The 26,786-nt window shown below is 40.1% G+C and overlaps 1 protein-coding gene across 6 annotated transcripts in view; it reads right to left on the bottom strand.

Moving 5' to 3' along the window:
• Positions 1-9,333, bottom strand: part of LOC143027247 (putative tubulin polyglutamylase ttll-15) — a 175,246-nt gene extending 165,913 nt beyond the window's left edge. For 2 of the 6 annotated variants that reach the window (XM_076188534.1, XM_076188530.1), the window contains exon 1: positions 8,996-9,238. Coding sequence is in view for 1 of the 6 variants with exons in the window: in XM_076188532.1 (XP_076044647.1) it covers positions 8,996-9,009 (14 nt within the window). In the remaining 5 variants the exon portion in view is untranslated. Of the gene's footprint in view, positions 1-8,995 lie in introns of all 6 variants that reach the window. The other 4 variants (XM_076188529.1, XM_076188528.1, XM_076188532.1 and 1 more) reach the window with 3 other exon arrangements.
• Between the last annotated feature and the right edge of the window lie 17,453 nt (positions 9,334-26,786).

Genomic DNA, 26,786 nt, shown 5'->3' with positions numbered 1-26,786 from the left:
AAATCGGATAAAATTATAAAAAAGGTTTAAAAAATACTATACAACATAGTTCAAAGATGCTAGGATTATTTCATTATGCTAAATATAATAGAGAATATACATGTATAAAGTAACAAAAATAATATTTAAAGGGTAATGTATACTGTATATATATATACAAAGTCCGACTTGCGTCCAGATCGACTAACGACCTGTCTGTCGGAACCGAACTCGGTCGCAAGTCGACGACTACCTGTACTTTTTTTTTGTCAGAAATCAATAACAGAAAAAGTTGCTAAAAGCAATACACACACAAACATAGCCACATGGAAGAGACAAAAGTGGAAGAGAAATGGAATATCTTGATGGATAATTTCAATGAAGGGGTAAATAGGCACGTACCAAGATAGAAGCAAGAGAGAGTGTACATTAAATGTTGGTTCAACAAAAGATGCAGTGAGGCAAAAGACAGAAGGGACAGAGCTTGGAAAAGATGGAGAAAAAAAAAAGAAAAAAGGAAAATGCAAGTTAATATAAACTATAGAAATGAGTATGTTTAAGTGAGAAGAGGAAAAAAGGAACCATGAAAAGGATATAGATAAATGTAAAGAGCAACCCAAGCTATTCTATCATTACGTGAATGGTAAACTTAAAAACAAACAGGAAATGGTGAAACTATGCCAAGGGAATATAGAATACACAGAAGAATTAGAGGTGGCCGAAGTCATGAAAAATCACTTCAAATCTGTCTTCACTAGAGAGAAAGCACAATATTGGGATGAAGGTAATGAAAGGCAATCTCCCCCCATGAGCGAGATAACAATAACACAAAAAGAAATATTGGAACACCTATCAAACCTTGACATCAGGAAATCACATGGCCCAGATGGAATTGCAAATTGGATTCTAAAAGAATGCAAAGAAGAACTAATGGACAAAATACATAACATAATAAATTGCTCACTCAAAGAAGGAAAAATACCAAAAGACTGGAAAAATGCTAACATTGTACCAATATATAAAGGAGGAAACAAGGAAGAACCAACTAACTATAGGCCAGTCTCACTAACAAGCACTATAGCCAAAATTTGTGAGAAAACCATCAAGAATAGATGGGTAAAAGACCTGGAAGACAACAATATAATAAACCAAGACAATTTGGGTTCAGACAAAAAAGATCATGTACCACAAGCTTAATATGTTTCTACATACATACATACATACATACATATACCAAGGCTTTTTCCCCCTTACAAGGGAGGTAGCCAAAAAGGAAAAGGCATAAAAACCATTCCCACCCATTCCATCCCTAAATACACTCCACTCCCCTCTTCCCTCCCTCTTATCTTGGCACCTCCTGGATGATGGGTCATCCATGCACCTTGTCCACTACCCTGGGTCAGAGGCAGTGTTGCAAGACACAGCACATCCACAGCATGGCCGCTTCATTAAATCTGCAATCCCCCTCTCTGTCCCCCCTTGCAGAAAAGGAGATGGGGAGAAATCCCATCAGGCTGCGTCAAATTTTTCTCACATATACTACCTCACCCCCATCCCCCCACCCATTCCACCTCATGCATCACATCATCATCGATATACAACCATTCTCCATTCACCCATCTTCTGTCCTCTCCTGTCCTTCCTCAACAGACATTCCCCTCTTCCCCAAAGCCCCCTTCACCCCATCCATCCACCTCATCCTAGGACGTCCCCTCATGTTCACTCCCTCCACATCTGCTTACCATACCTCTTTTACTCGTCTTTCTTCATTCTTTCCATGTTATCCAAACCATCCCAATACTCCTTCATCAACCCTATCTCCCAACTCCCTTTCCATCCGTTCTCCTCCTCACCTCCTCATTTCTCACTCTATCTAGCCTAGTAACCCCCATCATACTTCTCAGACACCTCATCTCAAACACATTCAAACACTTTCTCTCTCATGTTCCATGTTTCTGCCCCATACAGTGCTGTTGGCACAATCACTCCTTCATACAGTCTTTTCTTAGCATCCATTCCCAAATATCTATTCTTCATTACACTTTTTAATCCACCAAGGCATTTACTCACTTCTCTCTACATTCTACCTCCACTCCACCTTTTCCTGCCACATTTGCACCCAAGTATCTAAAACTATCCACTTCCTCCAGTCGCTCTCCCTTAACCACTTCACTCCAGGCCAAAATCTTGCGGGCAGCATTAGCTGCCAGACGTACGATGTTGCGTAATAATACTCGCATCATAAAAAATAGTCACCGCTTATATAGATTGTTCTCTCTTTCACCCGTGAATTTTGATAACCATAGAAAATATGATGAAGCCAGTTTAGAGAGTATGTAAGTTACGCAGTGACAACTACAATAAATATAATCAAGACACCGATATGGCAGCCTCGCGTATCCACTTGCTCCCCATGCCGCCTACATAGGCGGCACCGTATAGAAGGGGTTAACCCCTTCCATACGGTGCCGCACACGTAGGCGTCATGAGGAGCAAGTGGATTCGCGACGCTGCCATATCGGCGTCTTGATTATATTTATTGTAGTCGCCCCTGTGTTTTTACATTCTCCCAAATGCGCCCTGAATCCCATTCTCTGTGGTTTTCAAAATTCGCGGGTGAAAGAGAGAACGATCGATATAAGCGGCGACTATATTTTATGATGCGAATATTATTTCGTTACGTCATACGTCTGGCATTGGTTGCTGCCTCTTCTGGTAGCTTAGAAGTGCTGGGTGGTGACCGCATCGCAGTCTGGCCAAGTGGACTCTGTCCTTTCGTGGGAGAGAGGATTCAGAAGGGTGGATATCAGGGGGTCTGGCATGCAGCAGTGTGTTGTCTTTCAGTGTGTTAATGGAGCGGTGAGTGATATGATTATGAATATGTTTCCGGAGGCTGGTATTTGGTGGTTGTGGAGGAAGAGAAGAGAGTATCTGTGCGTAATAAAGGTCTTTGGGTGTAGTTTTAATGTTTCTTGGTGTGTGTGGGTGTTCTGCTATGTAGTGTAGCGGGTGTGATGTGTTTGTGGTGGCTGCAGCAAGTGTTTGTGTGCCTCTCATGTCGAGGTGGTCCTTGACTTTGAGGACTTTTGTTTCATGGTGTAAATGGTCTGTAGGTGATGTATTTGTGCAGCCTGTAATTGTTTTTAGGGCTTTGTTTTGTATGATTTGAAGGGTGTTGTGGTGTGTCTCACTGAGATTAGAAGCCCATGCAGGACTCGCATAATTCATCACTGAGCGTATGCATTGTGGACTGGTGTGGTGTCCCTGAACACCGCGGGACTGGTTTCCAGACGTATAACGCCACCCTTCTCAGGTAATGGCGGGTTTAAAGGGCCAGAGATTCCCGTCAGCCACGCCCCTTTCTTTGCTATGGTTTGTTTTCCTTGTATTTTGTCGTTTTTTGTTGTTGTTTTTGAGAATTTTATACTCTGATATTGTTGTACGATAGGTTAGGCAGCAGTCACCACACTCAGTGCGATCGAAAAAGGGTTCAGCGTATGCGTGCGTAATTTCTCCACGTGCTATCCTGTTTTATACATTTCTTGTTTATAAATTCACTACTCCATAACTAAATATGTCAGATGTGATAGTTGCCGAAGTATTTTGCTCCATTCTGAACCTGAGAAGTGCAACAATACTCACCTTAGCAAAGGGATTGTAATGCATGTGTACCCTTCATTATGTGAAGGATACGGAAGGTTAGGATTGTCACGATTCTCAGCTGGCATGGGTACAAAAGAAATGTAATGAACATCTGCTGCTTACTTCCCAGAAATGGTCAAAGGATTATGTAAGTAGATATGTGCATTTGATACTCTTTGGAGGCACATTTATCAAGTAGTGAATATATGAACATAAAAATGCTATTTTCTCAAAACTAGTTTTTTCGCACAAAAGTAACTATAACTTCGTGTGTAAATAAGCAATTTTGATTATTCTTATTGGAAAATGATCGTGATACTTATATCTAACAATATTAGTAAATTCATTCTTAACCTACTTGAAATATATTTTTGAAAAAAATTTAAAGTTGTGATTTTTTTTTTTTTTCATAATTTGCTGTAAGGCTGACTTTCTTTCTTTTTCACTTATAATTACGAGTATACTAATTTAGGTACATCTGGATGTCTACTAACTGTACACCAAAGGAAATTATTATTCTCCTCATACTTTTGGAAAAATAACTCAAAATTGCAAGTAAATCGTCTGTAGTGTAAATTTTCCAAATGGATTTCAATGAAATTTCTGTCACAGATGTATCCTATTCCCCTGCACATTGTGTTAAATTTCCATTGCCTTACATAAAAAAATAAGGTCGGGAGGACCGGAAATGTGTAATCTGATCGAGCGAATCATCGAAAAGATAGTTAACCCCCTTAACAAGCTAATCCCTCAAACTACTACACTCACACTTGTCCCCCTTTCCCTTGTAAAGTGGAACTATACAGGCACTCCTCCAGTCCTCCGGCACTCTACCCTCTCTTAAACAAACATTAAATAACCTCACCTGCCAGTCCACCATCACTGTACCTCCTTTCTTTAGACATTCTGCATGGCATCCATCCAGACCAGGTGCCTTACCTGCTTTCATCATCTTAACAACTGCCTTCACTTCATCCTTCCTTATTTCTCCTCCATTTTCCTCACTCATCACAGTCATTTTCTTAGCACTTCCCACTGCAACTATCTTTCCCTCCCTATCCTCCTTCACATTTAGCAACTCCCTAAAATACTCTGCCCATCTTCCCCTTACTGCCTTCTCTTCCATTATCATCTCTCCATCTGCACCTTTTACCTTTTCTTCTCTACTTGATTTGCCTCCTCTTCCTCTCTTAATTTCTTTCCAAAACATCTTTTTATTACTTTCAAAATTTTCTGTCATACTCTTATCCCATTTCACATCTGCTCTCCTCTTTGCCTCCTTTACCTTGTACTTTACTTCTCTTTTCTTTTCTTTGTACTTCTCATGTCTCCCTTGTCCTATTTTGTAACCAATCTGTGGAAGCTCCCTTTTTCTCATCTACAACCTTCTTTGTTTCCTCATCCCACCATTCACTACCCTTCCTTCTTTTTCCTCCCATCCTTCATGTTCCACACACCATCTTTGCACACTTTGTGACTCCCTCCTTGAACCATCCCCATTCCTCCTCCACTCCTAGCTCTACTCTATCCTTCACTCCATCCCACTCCTCTCTCAGCTTCTTCTTGTACTCCTTCTCCTTTCCTTTTCATTTAAAGAGTTCACTCTAAGCACCTCCCTACCTTTTGTCCTCTTCCTTTCTCCATCTATATTCCACTCTCAACTTACTTTCCACCAAAAAATGAGCTGATATTCCCCCATTCTCTCCCCTTAGCACATGTACATCCTTAACTCTTCTTATTATACTCCTATCTACCACTACATTGTCCATTAACGCTCTATCTACTACCCTTCCATCCACCACCCTCTCCCATGTGTACTTATGCTTGACTTTCTTCCAAAACACTGTATTTGCTATCATCAACTCTCTAGACACATCTCAACCATCAACTCTCCACTACGATTCTTTCCTGGAACTCCACATTTCCCAACCACTCCGTCAATTGGTTCATTTCCTACTCTAGCATTAAGGTCTCCCAGTACTACTACATTGACATTTCTCCCTAATCCCTCTGCACTCATTTAAATCTATCCAAAAAGCCTCCCTTTCTTCTACACTCTTCTCACTACCAGGCCCATATGCACTTACAAAGACCCACATCCCTTTTCCCAGTTTCACCTTCATCCACATTATCCTTGAGGAAACCTCCTTCCACTCCACTACACATTTACCTATCTCTTCACTTACTAGTATAGCCACCCCTTCTCTCCCTCCCTTCACTCCTGAACGCCTCCCAATTACACTCCCAAACTCACACTCGCCCTTCTCTCTCAACTTAGTTTCACTCAAAGCCAGCACATCCATCTTTCTTCTCACAAACATACTACCTATCTCTTCCCTTTTACTCTCATCTGTACCACATCCACACACATTAAAAGACCCAAACCTTAGGGTGCTGGTTGGAAAACTCCTAGACCCTCTTATGCCTTTACTTTTTTTAGGAATGTCCCCTGTGGGACTACAGGGAGAAGGATGCCTGGTCCCAATCCCCGTCCCATTTTTCTCGCCTCTTACGATCCAAGTGGAAATACTCGATGGCAGTATTCTTTTCCCCCCACCACAAGATTAATAGACATAGTGCAAGAAAGGAATGGATGGGCTGATTGTGCCTTCCTGGACTTACAAAAAGCTTTTGACAAAGTACCACACAAAAAATTATCTAAAAAACTGGAACATATGGGAGGGATACAAGGGAACCTACTAAAAGGGATGGAGGACTTCCTGATTGGTAGAAAGATGAGAGTAGTGTTCAGAGAATAATATTCAGATTGGAAAGAGGTGATCAGTGGAGTACCGCAAGGATCTGTATTGGCTCCAATAATGTTTGCTATTTATGCGAATGACATGGATGATGATGTGAGATGTTACATAAGCTTCTTTGCAGACAATGCCAAACTGTTGAGGAAAGTAAAACCTGAAAAGGATTGCAAATCACTGCAGGAAGACCTGAATAAAGTATGGAACTGGAGTCAGAAATGGAAAGTGGACTTCAATAATAACAAGTGTAGCATAATGGAGTTTGGAAAAAGCTAAAACAGAATATCAGGACAATATGAAATTGGAACCAAGGAGGTAAAAAAAGGAGAGATCCAAAAAAGATTTGGGTGTAATTATTTCAAACGACTTATCCTCTGACAAACAGATAAACAAAATTGTCGGAGAATCCTACAACTTGCTAAAGCTCAATAAAAGTGGCATTTACATATTTGGGCAAAGAAATTATTTAAAAAATATTGGTCACACTGATAAGGCCTAGACTAGAATATGCAGTGACATTGTGGTCACCCAGCACCAAAAAGAATATGAAGAAAGTAGAAAGAATCCAGAGAGCAGCAACAAAAATGGCACCTACACTTGCAAACTTGTAATATGAGGAGAGATTGGCTAAACTGGAGTTACCGACTCTGGAGCAAAGAAGAGAGAGAGCTGACCTACTGATCATCTACAGAATCATGAAAGGCACAGAAATTATTGATAGAGAGGACTTGTTAAACTGGGACAAGAGAAGTACAAGAGGACATGGAATGAAAATAAAAAAACATAGCTACAGAAGAGATCTGAAGAAAAAAAGTTTTCCACATAGTGTGGTGGACACTTGGAACAAACTGGACAATGAAATAGTGTGCGCAAAAACCATTCATGAGTTTAACCACTTCCATATGGTGACGCCTACGTAGGCGTCATGAGGAGCAAGTGGGTATGCGATGATGCCGACGTCGGTGTCTTGATTATATTTATTGTAGTCGTACCTGCGTAACCTCCATTCTCTCTAAACTGGCTTCATCATATTTTCTATGGTTATCAAAATTCACGGGTGAAAGAGAACGAACAATTGAGCACTGACTTTATTTTTTATAATGCGATTATTATGAAGCAAATTTACTAATGTATGAAGCCACTACAATATGGTCTTGACGCCATGCAGTCCAGTCACTATCAGACCATGGCTTTCATGTTCTGGACCAGGTGTTCTTTAACCTCTTCACTCCGGGGCACATCGCACGTCTGGCAGCATTAGCTGCCCGATGTGCGATGTTGCGTCATAATAATCGCATTATAAAAAATAAAGTCAGTGCTCAATCGTTCGTTCTCTTTCACCCGTGAATTTTGATAACCATAGAAAATATGATGAAGCCAGTTTAGGAGAGAATGGAGGTTACGTAAGTACGACTACAATAAATATAATCAAGACGCCGACGTCAGCATCATCGCGTACCCACTTGCTCCTCATGACGCCTACGTAGGTGTCACCTTATGGAAGTGGTTAACTCCAGGTGATGTTAACAAGTGCTGTTACAAAGACATAGGGCTTCCTTGAACTTTATGAGAGAATATGGGGATCTGCCATCGTCAGTTAATTGCATGAAGTACAATAATAATCAGGCCGTCAGCATCCATGACAACAATGACAACCTCGATGATCTTTAGAATTTGAGATATCGAATTACTAAACATTGGTTAAATTACATAGGTTAGGTAGGTTAAGTTAGGTCAGAATAGACTAACTTATCCTTTCATTTCTTTGACCTAAGCACCTATCAAAACAAACATGGCGTATCATTCAACTGCCGCAACTTTGTTCATTAGTAAATAGGTTTAAGCAACTTATTGATTTCCACCAAGAAAATTGCACACTACATTGACCTATCATAGTTTACAAGATTAATAATTAATTTTCTATGGCTATATTGCATAGGTGTGCACAACTAAAAATTTACCATAACCGTGCCATCTTTCTTCTTTGATTTTCAAAATCAAAGAGGAAAGATGGCACGGTTATGGTAAATTTTTAGTAGATGCTAAGATGTGGAGGTCAAAGAAATTAAAGTATGATAAATTCATCTATTCTAACCTGCTTAACCTAATCTACCTACATAACCTAACCTGCATTTAATAAATAATGCAGTACCTATTCTACAGAATGGTTTGGTTAGGTTAGGGGCTATTGGACAATGTGAACGTAAGTTTCATGCTAAATTAGATATCCATGTTTGCATGTTTCTGGAATTTCTTCACTATACCTACTCCACAATCCAAACAAAGTACTGACAGTACACATGGGGAATTGATAATTGACGCCTGTTCAAGCCGATACCGCTTGCTCGGTCCGCCACTCGTTCAAAATAAAATTACCTGCATTCCAAAGAATGAAATGTCAAAATATTGCACCATGTCCATGGCATATTGATATTCAGACTTATCATTCAAATCACCACTGCTCATTGAGTAAACAACCAATGCCATCTGTACAAGATTAAAGTAGCACTTACCCTGACTGCAACACTATAACCCTTGCATTTTATAAATTAAAATACTTGTATTCGTACCTCATTATAATCATAACAACCCAACAGCAACACAATTTGCTACTGTACCTGTGGATTAACATGGATATTTGTCTTGATCCCTTCAGAGATTACATGAAAATAAAATTGTCATGTATGTATCTATATCAGGTATTTGTTTTTTCCACGTAAATGTCTTTATATTGACACATTTGATACGAAATACTGATAATCTGAACTGTTTCACGAGTTTCTAATTTTTTGTTGTTGTGTCACCAGTGTTTAGGTTCGTTGGACTCGGTATGAAACATCAAACCTTTGTCTACTTAATTTTTATGCTCGTATGTGAAAAGAGGAAAATTGATTATTGTAGGGAATAAATCCTGACAGAGGTATTTTTTTTTAGAGAAAATAATATATCATTACAAATTAATGTGGACAACCGTGGTTACGGTCTCATGCGAACAAGATTGAAGGAGACTGTAAGACCATAAGCCATGAGGCCATCACCACCTGTCATCCCCATCTATAAAGTTGTCTAACCGTTTCTTAAAACAACTGATAGTTTCAGCGCTCACTACATGTTTACTAATCTATTCCATTCGTTGACCACCCTATTATTACACAAATTCTTGCCTATTTCCTTCTTAAATCTAAATTTGTCCAGTTTAAATCCATTACTGCGAGTCCTGCCCTGTTGTTTTAATATGATGACCTTGTTTGCATCACCCTTGCTAAAGCCTTTGATCCACTTCAACACCTCTATTAGATCACCCCGCACTCTGCGTCTTTCCAGAGAGTGTAAGGGTGCCTAGGCAAATCGTAAGGCAAATTTCTGAGTCCATGTATCATTTTGGTAATTCTTCTATGAACTGATTCTAGTGAATCTGGATTCATTCTATAGGACGGAGACCAAAACTGTACCGCATATTCAAGGATGGGTCTAACTATCGCTAGAGTTTGATAATTACCTCTGCACTTCTATTTAGTACACTGATAGCTGTAAAACTAGGATTAAGATTAAAACACAGCAATTAAGCATATCAAGCTGTATAAAATATATATTCTAGAATGCTTAGTATATGAACGCATACAGTACATAACAGATGGCGCAGTGGTAGCAATCGCGGCCACCATTACAGCGGTCCGAGTTCGAATCCCGCCCAGGGCTGAAATAATTTCAGTATCGCTGCGCTGCGAGTCGTTACTCCAACTCTCGTGGGCTGGGAGTTGGGTGTGTATTTATCTAGTTGTATTTTACGGGAAGGGGAGCCATGCTCGTGGTGACCCGTTTTTGTATCTCGCAAGATCAAGTTTGTTCTTAAATTTTTGTATTGTGTTTGCACACACTATTTTTTCGTCCAATTTGTTCCATATGTTGTGGTATGGTTCGGACAAGCCAGGGAAATGAAACTCACGATAATACTACGCACTCGGCTTTTAATGGGACCTTTCGCAGTCAGGCTCGTAGATTCCTATTAGCGCTAGAATTTTCAATTGTCTCGGATTTCACGAGGAAAAGGGGTTGTAGTGACGTGATGCATCCTACAACCCGTCACACACTGATCAAAGAAATCTTCGGAACTAGCCTTTCCAAGTTCCTGTAGTTGGCAAGCGTTGTGCGCAAGGGTGTCCCTGCCAGCCAGCGGTCAGCCAATCAGGAACTTGGAAGGCTCCTCACGTTCCCGCCAGCCTCCCTTAAAAGGTCGGCGTTTCGCCGAGATGGGCAGAACAGTACTCACTAACCGTAAATTACACACATACACCTCTCACGAACATAGCCGCATCCCACGCACAAACATATACACTTCCTTTTTCTTCGACTAAAATTCGTTTCCTTTCTCACTTTCTCTTATACTACATCTTCTCATTTCAGTTTACCTCCCACTAAAGATTTTTCCGTTTTTCCCCCTTTCTCTCCTACTACGTCTCCTACCATTTTCCAAACTTTCGTTGGTGATATAATATGCTCTTCCTCCCGGCATTGGCGCCACCGTCCAAGTTCCTAGCCCAGTTCTCCTAAAGCCACGACAACAAATAAGCCCCTAATCGCTCGCAATTCGCCCGGTGGCAATAGCCCTCTTTTATACACTACTATCTTTTCATTTTCCTACAGACATTCTTCCCCTCCCACAAAACCCGATCCCGCGCAAGCGAGGTGGTCTTTCCTTGGAATCCAGAATCCAGAACAGTACTTGACCAGCGCACAAACTACATCTCCTCGTCCATTCTTCTAGCCGTCCCATCGAGCCTCGCCGTCATCATCTGCTACCGCCTCGCTGACGTTAGGCTCCACGTCCAGCTACAACCATAAGCTCCACTAAGCTGTGGCCTTAGTCCGAGCTTCACCTATATTTCTCATGTGACACTTCTAGTGTCGCACCTTGTGGCTAACTACCAAAAGAAAAAGATTAGATATTTTGTGTTGATTTTCATTTGTCCTGCCGTTGTTCCGAACTAAAACTACTACAGGGTGACTTAGCTAATTTGGAAACCGATATTCAAAAAAAGATACGACATAAATTGCTGCATAAATGTATTCAAAATTAAAAAAAATGACTCTTAATGTTATAATTTTTACTTACTGGTGTGTGATAAGGCTTTGTTAATTTAATTATAAGGTAAAACTAAAAATAGGTAATTATTTTTACTGAAGTAAGTATGAGCAGTAAAAATAAGAGGATGTTGATTTTGGTTTGTGTATTTTATCTGAGTGTTGAAAAATAATTACAAAGGCGGAGCATGCCGACAGGAGACCTTTTGATCCATATCTAGGTCGGATGCGAAAAAAAAATCTTATTAATAATAAAACAATAAATAAAAACTATAATAATGTAAATAACAAATAAAATACATAAATAAATGCATAGGTATAGTTGAATAATAAACAAACAGGTAAATAGTAAATAATGATAAATTGACATATAACTAATAATAAATGAAAATCAGACAGACAAATGATAAAAAAAAAATGAAAATCAGACAGACAAATAATAACAAAACAAAAACAAATAATATAAGATAAATTATAATCATTACAGCATCTTACTTAGGTATTTATCTAACTGATTCTTAAAGCTTCGAACTGAACTACATTGCACTACCTGTGCAGGAAGTTTATTCCATTCATTTACTACACGGTTGGCAAAGTTGTTTCTACCTACTTCCAAATTGAATCTATTTCCGGATAGTTTGAGACCATTGTTTCTTGTCTGATTCTCATTCAATGTGAAAATTTGGTCACTTTTGATGTTGTCAATTCCCTTTAAAATCTTAAAGACCTGTATCATGTCACCTCTGTATCACTGTCACGTCCTGTATATGAAAATAATCAGTGAAATAAAAAATAACAACAGTGGGAGCTATTTTCAAACAAATATGACTCATTTTAAGTGTGCCGTGGCAGACTGCACGTCAGATTCAAGAAAAAATAAGAGAAAGACAAATGCTAATCGTACCGAAAAAATTAAGTCTTCGATGCAAAATTATATTTTCGATACATTACATGGATTTGCCTATTGCTTGGTGCATTCAAATGAAAGTATATATCAGTATACGTCCATTGAAGTCGGTAGAAAATGACACATTGCTTGGCTTGATACAATTATAGGCTGTTTTACGAATATTATCTGTAATTATAAATAGAGGCTCAAACAATGCTATATGCCGTTTGCAATCATGAAATTAATAGACTTAAATTTCAGACACAATAATGTACAACGATACACCTCTGTAATTTTATAAAACTTGCCCAAAAAAGTATTTATTTTCCGACAAGAATTACAAAATCTGGCGGTGTCTGGTATCAAATCGCTCACTGCGAAAGGTCCCATTGACTATAAGCTCGTAAAGGAAAATAACCAAGAGCTAAGGGGAACTTGAAGCTGGGAGAGGACTGTTGCTTGGAGAGAAGTACTGCTTGGAGAGGAGAGTCGCTTGAAGGGGAGTACTGCTTGGAGAGGAGAGCTGCTTGAAGAGGAGTGCCGCTTGGAGAGGTGACCTGCTTGAAGAGGAGTACTGCTTGGAGAGGAGAACTGCTTGAAGAGGAGTGCCGCTTGGAGAGGTGAGCTGCTTGAAGAGGAGTGCCGCTTGGAGAGGAGAGCTGCTTGAAGATGTCGTGTCCTGGAGTGAACTGAATTCTGAATTCTGAATTCCTAGGAAAGACCAACCGCTTGCGCGAGATCGGTTTTTGTGGGAGGGGAAAAATGTCTGTAAGAAAATGAAAAGATAGTAGTGTATAAAAGAGGGCTATTGCCACCGGGCGATTTAGCGAGCGATTAGGGGCTGTTGGTGGTCGTAGCTCGGGAAAATTGGACGGCGGCGCCGACGCCGGGATTAAAAACAGATTACAATCACCAAAAGTTCAGAAAATGGTAGGAGGCATAGTAGGAGAGAAAGGCGGAAAAACGGAAAAATCTTTAGTGGGAGGTAAACTGAAATGAGAAGATGTAGTATAAGAGAAAGTTCGAAAGGAAGCGAATTTTAGTCGAAGAAAAAGTAAGTGTAGATGTTTGTGCGTGGGTCGTGGCTATGTTCGTGAGAGGTGTGTGTGTGTGTAGCTTACGGGAAGTGAGTAGAGTTCACTTCCCGCATGTAGAGCGCGTTCCTGATTAGCCCCAGGTAAGGCATGGTGATGATTACTCCTAGGTCCCTTTCAGAATTTACTTTCTTAACTTCTTTTCCGTCAATTTTATACTGTCCTGATATTCTATTCTTTCTTTTCCCAAGAATAGAATATCAGGACAGTGATGTTACAGCATTATCCATAGATCGGTCATATATGAGCTCTGAGCTCTCTTCCGAGAGGGTAGTAGCTGTCAATCACGAGTCCAACACGTGATCCAAGACCATGGTGAATTACATGAAGAATCGTCACCCCAGACTTCGACAGGGTGACAATTCTTCATGTGGGCTATCCTAGGGTAACAATTCTTCATGTGGGCCATCGTGGGTTTACGATTCTTCGGTTGTATAAGTTGATGACAATAAGCATAACCCTCATCCAACCTAACCTAACCTAATCTTTGTTCCACTGTTGATATTCGGCGTACTGGGGTGACAGTTCTTCAGGTGGAATCTCTGGGGTGACAATTCTTCATGTCGGTGTTCTGGGGTGACAATTTTTCATGTGACCCCTTTACTTTTTCCATTTAGATAGAGTGGCCTATTCTTTTATATATACGAAAATTTTATATAGAGTATTATGTAAGACTCGACGCAGCAGGTACACCAAGCATGACTGACTACCCTCTCAAGAAATTTCGAGTTACCGATATATAATTTACATTATTAATCTTTTTATTTACCACCTAGTGACTTCTCTGTCTTGAGCATTGGTTCTGGTGTATTACCCATCTCTAATGCCCATGTATGGGGATTATCTATTATATGTATCGTGCAACATTTTCACTTCAGTTAAGATGAAGTTGTACATCCCATAGACCTTTGGTAACGAGAGGTCAAAGGTCACTTGGCGTTCAGCCCGACGTCGGACCCCTGTTGCGCAGTCCGAGACAAGATTTGAAACTGACCAGAAGTGTTAGTTACTGTGATTGGGAAGTTATATGAAATGGACCCTAATCACAGACCTCATATAAATCCAATAGTGTGAAGTGTAAATGCGACAGAGCGTGTGCTAAACCAAAGTGAAGGGACGCGTTCTATGTGAGAATCAGTCTTCCCTCAACACACACATTCATCCTTTCACCCATTCCCAGTCTATCCCTCCATGCCACGCCCAAAGTCGACGCACACATCACCACCACCAGAACAAAGACGAAGAAAATCACTAAATGGTCCCGAGGTCACGGTAAGTTATAATGTGATGTTTTATTGGAATACCCAAACAAAACAGAATGATTGAAATAATTATATATCTACAAAGATAAATGATGCTTTGTGATGCCATTATACTTTTCAGGGTTCGATGAGTCCCTACCGATCACAGGTATGTAGTTTTCTGCCGCTGAACGTTGTATATGAAATTCACACGGAGTACCTCATAATTAACTCGGTAGGGCGGTCAGTGTTTCCCAACTTTTTTCAGGCGACCCCAATATGATCCTCATGATATGACCACGGCCCCACTAATCTATTTGTATGTGTTAATATATATATGACCAGTTGTTGACTGTAAAAAGTTGGGGACAAGTATAATAGATATATGTGTAAGAAAGGTAATGTAAGATTATAAAAAAGACAAAGTTAACATCATCGTGGTTATTGTACCAAACTCATATAATTTTGAAAAAAAAAAAATACAAGATGTCTTGGCGGCCCAGGGTTGGAAAACAGTGGTCTAGGAGGGCGAACGGGACGTTGGCTGGCGTGCGGGGGCAGTGCGCATGAGGTGAATGGTGAGAAGGTGCGAATCATAGAAGCACAGTATAAGAAAAATGTAGACAAATATTAGCTAGAGTAGAATTGATAGGCGATATGGAGGCAGTCTTCTGGTATAATATGTCCCCTAGGTCAGGCCAAGACGAAGACTCGGTGCTACAAAAAGCTTTATTTAAATATGAATGGCGACATCCCAGGGTAGCGCTGGTGCTACCGGCCAATACTGAAGAAGGCCCTGCCTCGGTACAGGTGGGGGAGGAGATATGGGTGAAGCCAAAGGATGGTAAGTGCACGTAACAGTGGACGAGGGGGATCGTGACGGAGGTAAATTCGCGGAACAACATCTCCGTCGAGGGAGTGTCGCGATATATACTGGATCTCCGTCATGTGATGGATGACGGAGGAGGAAGCGAGGAAGATAGTCACGACGCGGTAGTGGATTGGGGAGCGACACCTCGACGACCACAGCGTGATAGACGTCCTCCGAGGTGGCTGCAGGACTACGACGTAGGAAGTGAAGGAGACGAAGAAGACGAAGAATAGGTTGGTATCGAGAACAAGGGAGTGGAGGTATGGCATGAATGTGGTGCGGGTGTACAGTTGGCACTCCCGTCACGGGGTCAAAGGTCACCGTCTAGAAGGAGGGCGATCGGGGCGCTGGCTTGCGTGCAGGAGTAGTGCGTATGTGAGGTGAATGGTGAGAAGGTGCGAATGATAGAAGTGCAGTAGAAGTAAATGCAGACAAATATCAGCTAAAGTAGGATTGATAGGCGATACGAGCGAAAGAGAAACTAGAGACGAGTGCTATATTAAACGAAGAAGCGCGAAGGAATAAACGCGTGCAAGGTAAGTGATACGTCGCTCCCTTACTAATATATATATATATATATATATATATATATATATATATATATATATATATATATATATATATATATAAACATATAAACATACACACACACACACACACACACACACATATATATATATATATATTTATATATATATATGTATATATATATATATATATATATATATATATATATATATATATATATACGGCAAAATTCCTTTTATCCCACCTTCCAAACATCCGATCTTTTCTTCAGCGTCCCAAGTCGGATAAAGTTGAATTTGTCCAAACATACAACCGTCAAGTGGTTTAGTTGCTGCTATCGCAGCTACTGACTCATGGCGCTCATGATGGCTGTTATTTTCGCGGTCATATAAGTATTTGTTTACGCTTAACCTTTGGTGGTTGTTTCTCTTCCACTCTGCTGTCTTGATTATTGTACCGTAAATAAGTGAAAATGTCTCAAACCAATGAGTTGATTAATTTTGTCTTTAATCTCTTAGTGTACGTCCAAACATCCGACTTTTTCCACACATCCGAACCACCAAAGTCGATTATAAAACATCTCAATAGCAACATTTTGAATGTAGAAGTGAACATTGACAACTATGTCCTTTCGAACTCAGATGCCGAAGCCATGGATAAGTGGCTTTATAGATAAGGAATGACCTGACTGAAGATATACAAGTGGTAGCAACACACTCTGATGGAACAAATTAACTCCTAATCATGCATATTAATGTTAAGTACAGTCCCCCAATTTCTGATGCAGTCAGTTCATCTAACTTGATATATGAAACAAAGTACTCAATGTAGAATCGGGTTTAAGTGTAATAGGAGACTTCAACATGCTTATTATACGGTGGCCTTCTAGAAGATTGTATGGCTACTCACATGAAGATCAGCAACAGGCCAACTCCCTAACTGGACTAAAGTGACCCAGACACTCCCGTGTAGCCTGTCCAGCCGCCGTACATAATTAGGACTGTGCGGGCCAAATTGAGTGTGTATGGGTTACTGAAGTAGTCTGTTCAGGCCGGCTCTAAGGTTGCGTCCGGCTAGACGAGAACTGGTTCCGGCTAGTTTGAGTCATCACTTGACAACATTGCGAAAACATGGACGGTAGAAATCAAGGTGAAGAAAATCGGTTTTGGACTTTACCGAGATTATACATGCATTTGGAAAAAAAAAATGCTGATAAGCAAAATAAAAACATGCATATGATATACTAATTCGAAAATTAAAATTAAAATCTCTCAGCAACAAGGTGACCAGTGACGAAAAAATATATAATTTGAGGAGCTCTTTCTGGAAAGAAAATAAAAACGTTTCAAGATCAATAGAGTAAGACTTCGCTTACGGAAATCTAGACTTCTCAAACAAAATTACAACAGTAAGTCTAACATACGTATAGGTTTACAATATCTTAGTTCATCATTCGGCTTTGAGATATATGACGGAAGGGTACACTCAAGAAACCTGGTTTCTATCGGTGGCGGACTAGAAACCTCCAAGAAACCTCTTAATCCTTATCGATTGGCACAGAAACCCGTAGAATAAACAAATAATATATCTAATTTACTGTGGTGGAATTTTGTTGAAATATTTTGACCAGAAAATATTTTTGAGAAGTTTAAAGTGATGCAAGTGCGTTTTGGGTTCCTCGCCTGCTAAAATAAGACTAATGTAGACATTATTTTATCAAACGCTGCATCAGCTTTCGCCACAAACAGTTATTATTAGTTGCCCATCACAAGTTCATATCACTGGTTCACGATCCTTAAATTATGTAATCATATCTATCACATGATAATGAACAATAGTAGAAAATGTATTTCACAGAAACAGAACGGAAATAAGTCTATTTGTCTTAATAAATTTAAAGATCATGGTACTAGTACTTGAAAGAGCAGGATCAATGGGGTAATACTATGTAAATACGAACATCGTACATATTGTCATATATTTATCATGTTTATGTAGCCTAGGTCTATAGGTTCTTTACAGGTGCTATTTTTATTTAGCGGTTTCAACAGTAGGTCTGAATGTGCCTATAAGTGCGTCAATACGGTACACACCAAGGTCTAAATATACAGGTCAGACCGTTTACATTCTTCTGCGCAGCTTCTGACGTCATTTGGCTGAGTCCATTTTCTCTTTGTGATACACTGAAGAAAACTGTGAAACGCCAAGGAAGACAGGAACTATAATATTTTATATATTATATATATATATATATATATATATATATATATATATATATTATATATCATATATATTATATATTCATATATATAGACAGGAACTATAATATTTTATATAATATTTGTCAGAATATAACTAATTGCGTGGAGCGATGCGAGCGAAGGCGACGTCATTTTCGAACGACGGACCAGCTTCAACTGACAGCTATAGGACCCGCTAACCCCACTTTGAACAGCCAGGTGACGTTCACGGGCCCGCTGCGCCAACTCCCTCGAAATTCGGTCGGAAGTGGTTAGACCTTATATTCTTAGATCTTGGTACACACAAGTTGGTCACGGCGACGGTGCTGCCACAACTCGAATGAGTCTTCAATCAATCAAATCAGCCATTTTGAGTCCACTGCTGAGCAAAGGCCTCCTTCATAGCATGCCATGATTCACACGACCACGCCATCCTCTGCCACGTCACTCCTGCAAACTTCTCAATCTCATATTTCCACCTTCTGTCTGATCTCCCTTTTCCACGCTTCCCATCTCGCGGCGTCCACTCAGTAACACACTTGTTCCATCGCTCATCAGTCGTTCGCAATAGCTTACCTGTCCAATTCCACTTCCTCTCTTTTACCACCTCCACAATATCTTTCACTCTAGTCTGATGTCTCGCCCAACTTGCTCTCTTTTGGTCTCAGCGCTATTCCCATCATTGATCTCTCCATCTTACCGGTATATAATACAGGCGAGGAACCAAAAACGCATTTGCATAACTTTAAACCTCTCAAAAATATTTATTTGTCAAAATATTTCAACAAAATTCCACCACAGTACATTAGACATAATATTTGTTTATTCTACGGGTTTCTGTGCCAATCAATAAGGATTGAGAGGTTTCTAGTCCGCCATCGATAGAAACCGGATTTCTGGGGGTGTTTACCTTGACCGACGGATAGTTTGATATTTAGAGGTTTGAAAAAAAAAAAATAATTGTAACCAAAATAATTTTAATCAAACGAACTCCCAACTGTTGGCATTAGTGAAGCCCGTGAAAGTCCAATGTGATGATCCCCGTAGGTGTGTTAGCATTTGGAACTCATTACCAGATGAGATTGTTACATTGAATTATTTGGCCAGTTTCAGATTTACTCCACAATACCTTCGGCTCAAGCCTATATCAGTTTTACTAATATTTCTGTTACCTATTAATGATACTAAATACTCTATATTTGTAATCTGCATAAAGTACACAAATCAGTCTCTTTACCTACTATAGCTAGTACTTGTGTTTCAAGGAGTCCGGTCAGGGTATGGCATACGTCGTGAGCCATTCTACCAAATCAACCTTAGTGCATGCCTCTCTCTCTCTCTTATTTCCCATCTATGTGATATTCGATATTTTCATATAATCTGTATGTAGTAAAGGAAGCTGTATAGCACGATGAATATTACTTGTCAGTATTGTAACAACGATTTGAATAAATTATATGACACGCGGCAACGCTTTTTCCCAACGTTGCCACACCGAGGTGTCACTGGGAGACGCATGACAGTGACGATTCGATAACTGGTGGTCAAACTGGCAAAGATGTACTCGTGGGAATTCCTACCTCTGCCCCACTCTGAATGGATTTCTTAGAGCGCAAGCAACGTACTTCTACGTGCATCCGCAAAAACGCGCTCGCAGGCCGCCAGCGACCCGCCAGCTAAATTATCACGCAAAGGTATTTCCAATATAGTTGGCGTGCAAAGTAGTTCTGCATATTGCACAGTCCAACAACGGCCCAATAGCTACAATCAATGTGGATGGTGTCGCTCATAGTAGTTGTTAGCCCGACGGAGCAGTGCTATCTGGGATAGTAGTGCCCCTTTTCTGGCGTACTTGCAGATTTAGCTACCACCTTCACTTTATTTCTGTCATCATCTGTCAAACTTGTGCAATATGGGGTTAGTAACCAGGTGAATTAACAAGGAACCCATAGGCCTAAACAGACTTTCCATTTGCATTTATTCTCAATTCAATAGCTTTCCTTATTGTTAAGCAAGATAATGATAATATGCAGTTACCTTTAATTGTTACATACTGTAGGCTAGGTATATGGCTTATGCATGAACGGTTTCGCAAGTACTGGTACAGATTATGTGTATAAACCCAGTCTGTGGTACTTTGATTTTCATTTGTTCCTAAAGGATCAAGAAACTATGAGGACATCAAATTCAACGCGAGGAGGTTTGTGAAACATAATAACTTCTGATATCCTTTAATTGTAAATATCATATGAAATACCAAATGAAAAATGAGATTGTTGTTCCACTAGAAATTATTTTCAAGAAATTCATCATATCCCAAGAGTAAGGAAGATAGATAACGTTACTCCCATATCAAAAAAGGTTAAAAAAAAAAAAAAAAAAAAACTACAAGTCTATCAGCTTGACTTAATCGTAGGAAAAATGATGGTAACTATCATCAGAGATGCTATCGAACATCATTTAGAAAGTAACTGTTTGATAAATGATAGCTAGCATGGATTCAGACGGAAACGTTGTTGCGTGACTTACTCGAATTCTACAACACAGTCATCTCTAATTATGACAAAAGAAACAATATATATTTAATATATCTAGACTTTGCAAAAGCTTTTGATACCGTCCCCCACGAAAGACTACTTACTAAATTAACTTCATACAGAATAAGTGGTAGCCTATTCAGCTGGACTAGTAATTGGTTGAATGATCGAAAGCAGAGAGTGTTACGAGTGGAGTTCCTCAGGGTTCTGTTCTTGGGCCACTTTTATTCATAATATATAAAAATTATATAGACCACGGACATTGTCTCCAAATTTGCTGATGATACAAAACTGTGCGGAATGGCAAATCACTTAAACTAATTAGATAATCAAGAAGATTTAGATAAACTACAACAATGGTCTGAAAAATGGCTAATGAATTTTAATACAAGTAAATGCAAGGTTATGCACACTGGTCAAAATAACAGTAAGTACGATTACAAATTATTTGGAAATTTGTTAACAAAGTGGATAGTGAAAAGGATCTCGGCGTAATCACCAGTAGCGATCTCAAATCATCTGAGCAGTGCATCACAGCCTCTGAGAAAGCAAACAAGATTCTATAACTAATTGCGCAATCTTTTGACTTCAAAAGTCCATCTCTCATTAACAAGCTCTATAGATCGTTAGTTCGTCTATATTTAGAATATGCTGTTTCCGTATGGTCACCGAATTTCATTAAAGACATTGAGAGATTGGAAAAAGTACAACGACGGGCCACAAAACTGATTAAAAAAAAAAAATCATACGAAAATCGACTAAACCATATGAATCTGTTTTCTCTAAAAAGTGTAGACTCAGAAGTGACTTGATACAGGTCTTAAGATTCTAAAGGGAATTGACATCAAAAGTGACAAAATTTTCACAATGAATGAGAATCCGACAAGAAATAATGATCTCAAACTGTCAGGAAATATATTTGATTTGGAAGTGGGTGGAAACAACATCGCCACCCGTGTATTTAATGAATGGAATAAACTTCCTGCAGAGGCAATGCAATGTAGTTCAGTTCGAAGCTTTAAGATTCATTCAGATAAACACCTAAGTAAGGTGCTGTAATGGTTGCCATTTATTTTATATCATTTATTTACTTGTTTGTTATTATTTGTCTGTTTATCATCATTTCTTTGAGTAAGGTTGACAGGAGGGGGGTTTTGACCGATGAAAGCGACGTGGCGACTGAGGGCATCTGCTATCACGTTTGCTTTTCCGTGAACAAATGGAATATTGGCATGAATTCTTGTATGGTGAGAAACCAACGTGATTATTTGCCTGCGAGGTTTTTCCCTTTGAAGACGTGTAAGGTTGGTTGGTGGTCTGTGTGGATATGTATCTCGTAACCAAGGATTATCTCTTCGAAGTGCTTAAGGGCGTATATTACAGCTAGTGCTTCTATTTCCATTACTGAGTAATATTGTTCATGTTTGTTACGTGTGCTAGCATAGGCAATTGGTTTGAGTTTTGTGTCGTGTTGTTGCATGAGGACTGCGCCGATGCCTGTGTAGCAAGCGTCCGTGTATGTTGTGAAAGGAAGCTTGTAGTTTGGAAAATCAGGGACAGGTGCCGTCATTAAGGGTTGTTTTAAGTCATTAAAGGCTTTCTCTTGGTCAGGTGTCCATGCTAAAGGGAGTGTCTTTCTTAAGTAAGGCTGCTAAGGGTGCTCCAATACCAGCGTAATCTTTGATATACTGTCTGTAAAACCTGATAGGCAGAAGTAGGGGGTGGGAAATCAATGACTGCTTTGACCTTGTCCTGCGAGGTTAAATTTCCTTGAGAGTTAAGGACGTGCCCTAGGAAGCGTATTTCTTTCTGAAAGAAGGAATACTTCTTAAACTTCATTTTGAATCCTGCCTTTGCTATTCGTGAGAAGACAGAGTTAAGCGTGTGTAGGTGTTCGCTAACAGATCTAGAGGTGATGATAATGTCATCGAGATACATGATAAATGAGTGTCTTAGGAGGCCCACAAGTACTGTGTGCATGAAACGTGTGAAAACAGAGGGAGCTGAAATAAGTTCCATGGTAAGGCGTTTGAATTGAAAGTGTCCATTGTTCGTGTTGAATGCTGAGAGGTCTAGACTCTGTATCAAGGGGAATCTGGAAATATCCTGACATAAAGTCCAAATTTGTGAAAACTACGTTGTTTTCACCGACGGAGTGTAAGATATCGTGTAACACCGAAATGTGGTGCCTTTCTGGGATAGTTAGTTTGTTTAATTCTCTGAAATCCTCAACTGTTTGGGAACAACAAAGAGAGGGAAATTCCATTTAAAGATCGAAGGTTCGATTATGTCTTGCTCGATCACGTCTGTTATGAGGTTATCTACAGTCGTGCGTTTACTGTATGGTAATCTGTATGCGGGAATGTAACGTGGTTTTGCGTTTTCCCGAAGGGGTATATGGTGCTGAATAAGGTTTGTTACTCCAAGGGATTCACGTGGCAATGCAATAGTATGTCTAAATATGTTGCAAAGAGTAACTAAGTCAACTTGTGCATCAAAAAAGTCTACAGGGTTGAAATGCGACGTATGATTGGGTTTCTGGGCTTTCAGCATGTCGGAATTTGTGGTACACACTTGTGAAGTGGGGAATATGTCCTCCATGAGTTGTATACGTGAGGGATATACCAAAAAATCACAAATGTTGGTGCCAAATGTGAGATGGATTGGGGCATTAGTATAATTTGCAATCAATATGCACGTGTGACCTTTCTTTGATGTTGAGCTGATGGCGGAAAAGAAGGAGATAACATTCACGCGGCTTATCTCTAGTATACAGATTATATCAGTGTTTGGGGCTTGGAAGACTCGTTTGTGTAATTTTGTATACTCATGAGGGAACAGCGTTTTTGAGCTGATGATTACTGCATGAGTGTGTTTGAAAGTAGATAACACTTGTGAGACTGGGGCGGATTGAAGGTTGAAATCTTCAATGAGGGGTAAGACATCTTTCTCAGTCGATGAATTATCGACGGTATGGAATGAGAGTTTTGTTTGACGTTTTGCTGATTTGGACATGCGGGAGGAGTTTCTACGTTTGTTACGTTTGTAAAGCATGTTGACAGCTGTGAACAAGGAGAGGTGGAATCCTGAGGGGGTTTTGGAGTGGTTGAGCAGGTGCTGGAGCTGTTTGTGTTTGGCTACTGGAGCTCGGTTACATGTATTTTGCTAATGGTCTTGGGGATTTCTGAATACAACGCAGAGAGGAAATGATTTGCATAAATTACACCATTATGAGCGGGATATAAGACTATATTATGTTGCTTCATCAAGTTCAAGCCTATGAGGATGTCAGCGGGAAAATGCACGTCGGCTACGTAGACAGTAAGTGGATTCATGGAAAAATTTCGAAGGATAGGGAATGGTACACCATCAACGTTGGTGAGTTGGATATCAGGGAGCTCTAGGATTGTGACTTTCTTGCGCTCCGAGCGGAGTTTGTTAAAACTGAACGTGGACATAATGTTAACAGGAGATCCAGTGTCTAGAAATATGGTGAGTTTGTTGTTGTTTGAGGTTGCCTTGAATACCATGGAAGGTGAGAGAGTGTCCGGGGGTGTTTAGGGTAAGCACAGGTAGGGTTGGTGAAGGAAGTTCCGGGTATGGAGTGCCTTGTGTGGACTTGGGTGATATGTTTGTGTTTTGTAGTTATGCGGAAGGTGTGCTATGTATTGTCTCTGTCGGGGGAGCGTTGTGGAGAAGCAGGTCTTTTTGTCTTTGTGCCAAGACCACGCGACAATAGTCATTCCTGTGGTAATATATTCCGTGGTAATCGCAGTAGCGATTTGGCTGGGAGGGCTGTCTGTAGTAGCATTTGTTTGTGCTGTGTCCTGGTTTTTGGCAGTAGGTGCAAAAGAATGGTGTTCGTGATGGAGAGCGCTGACGTGAGCGGGAGCGAGTGCGAGACATCTGTCTTGACGTCGTGTTATGTGGAGTTGAGCGTGTTACTCGGGCTATTGCGTGGGTGGGGGTGATAGGTGCAGACTGACTGTGGATATGAGCTATTGTTCTTTCCGCATTGAAGAATTTCCTGGATTTTTTTTCTTCTAGTGTGGTGCCTGGTGTGAATGGAATTGTACCAGCTTTTTGGAGAGTGTCTGGGTGTAATTGAGAAAGTAGTCGGAAATAGGCTAGCAGTGAGACTACGTGTTCGAGTGAGATTTTGTCGTCTGTAACCCAGTCTGAGTTTTTGAGGCTTTCCCTGATCTCGCTTTTGAAAGTGGATGCAATTTTTACTGCTCTTTCCTTTGTTTTATGTGGGCCGGTATTGTACGTTGTGGCCAATGAGTAGAGGGGTGAAAGTGAGCCAAGTTGATCAAATGCTGCAAAGGAGTTTTTGAAATGTTGAACAAACTCTGGATATGTGTCTGTTTCCTCAAAAATGTCGGACTGGATTATATCACCTGCGAGTGTGTCGTTGAGATCTATCCTTGATTTGAGAATGGAAGTTTTTGTTTTATCGTCTGTGACACTTCTACGTGTGATTTCAGATTCAACTTCGGAGAGTAGGTTGTGTACGGGAATGTTCCGTCCATTAAATTTTGGTAAACTATTCTCTTCCTTGATTATTGTTATGAGATTTTGTGTCTTTGGTGGGGTGTGTGGAGAGTTGTTATCGGAAGTGGTAGACATGTTTGGAGTGGGTGAGATTTTGGCAAAACGTGAACGAGAGGTGGACGGGTGGGCGGTCAATTGTCCGCGCGTGGTTATGGGCCTGGGTCGGGGCTTTTGTCCGTGACGGCGTAATGTAGCCTTGTATGATGCTGGACGATGCAGCGAAGAGGGTTGCCTCGTAAGTAATGTTGCTGGCTATGTTGGAGTTGATTTCCTTGTAGTAATGTTTCTGGCTATTTTGAAGTTGATTGCCTTATAGTAATGTTGCTGGCTATGTTGAATAGCGTCCCTGGGTAGACTTGCGTTGGGAAGTAGAGTTGTGTTGTAGACGATCTTTGTTACAGACCGCTGCTAGGAGAATGTTGGGTTGTGGCGAGGTTCGAATCCCTACGGTGCTACCAGGAAATGTGGGTTGTGGCGATCTTCTTATCCCACCGCTGATTACTAGAAAATGTGGAAAGGTTTGATCCACACTTTGGAATGGGTGTGAGTAGCGGAGCAAGTACTGGAGGCGATGTATGTAGTGGAGCAAGTAAAGGCCGATTAGTTCTACGAATTTACTCTAGCAAATCGTAGCCAGCTGTCTTGTACAGAGCCAGTGGAGATCTACGTCAGGAAGCAAGGCAATTGACCACAAAGATTGTGACGGTTGCCACTACATCAATTTTTTTGTCATACAGAAGTATTTACAATGAGACAGAAATAGGTATTTACATAGTTGAGTGATACACTCAATATTAAATAAGATATTTACAATTATGATACATAGAAAGGACATGGTATATTTTAATCATACATGGTGAAAAAATAAAATATAAAGATAATTCCTTCTGTGGACGTACGCTTCTCAACGGTTGTATCTGGAGCGCACCAGGTGTCCTAAGGGTCAAGGTCAGGTCGGCCTAATTACAGTTAAGTGGCCTCTACGGTCGGGTTCTGGTTAGACCTGACGCTCAACAGCAGTTTGGTGCTGCTGCTGCGAAGTACGCGACGTCGTATGCTTGATATATATCTTCTCGTAGTGTGACGTCCTGTGACGTGTAATATATTTCTTCCATCATGATTAAACTAATAACTTGGGTGTAATCAATAAATTTAAGTGAAATAATACTTATTTTCTGCAGCCGTTCTTAAATATGTATATGTATTATATATATATATATATATATATATATATATATATATATATATATATATATATATATATATGTGTGTGTGTGTGTGTGTGTGTGTGTGTGTGTTGAGACATTGTGACAAGTTGAAAAAGGTGGAAAAAGAGAAACTACAAGCGAAACCGGTCAGGAATATACTCGGAA

This window comes from Oratosquilla oratoria, chromosome 7, assembly GCF_046742065.1.
Source record: "Oratosquilla oratoria isolate Oo_2021 chromosome 7, ASM4674206v1, whole genome shotgun sequence".
NCBI classification, from domain to species: Eukaryota; Metazoa; Arthropoda; class Malacostraca; order Stomatopoda; family Squillidae; genus Oratosquilla; species Oratosquilla oratoria.
This window is presented reverse-complemented; position numbering and strand designations above follow the sequence as displayed.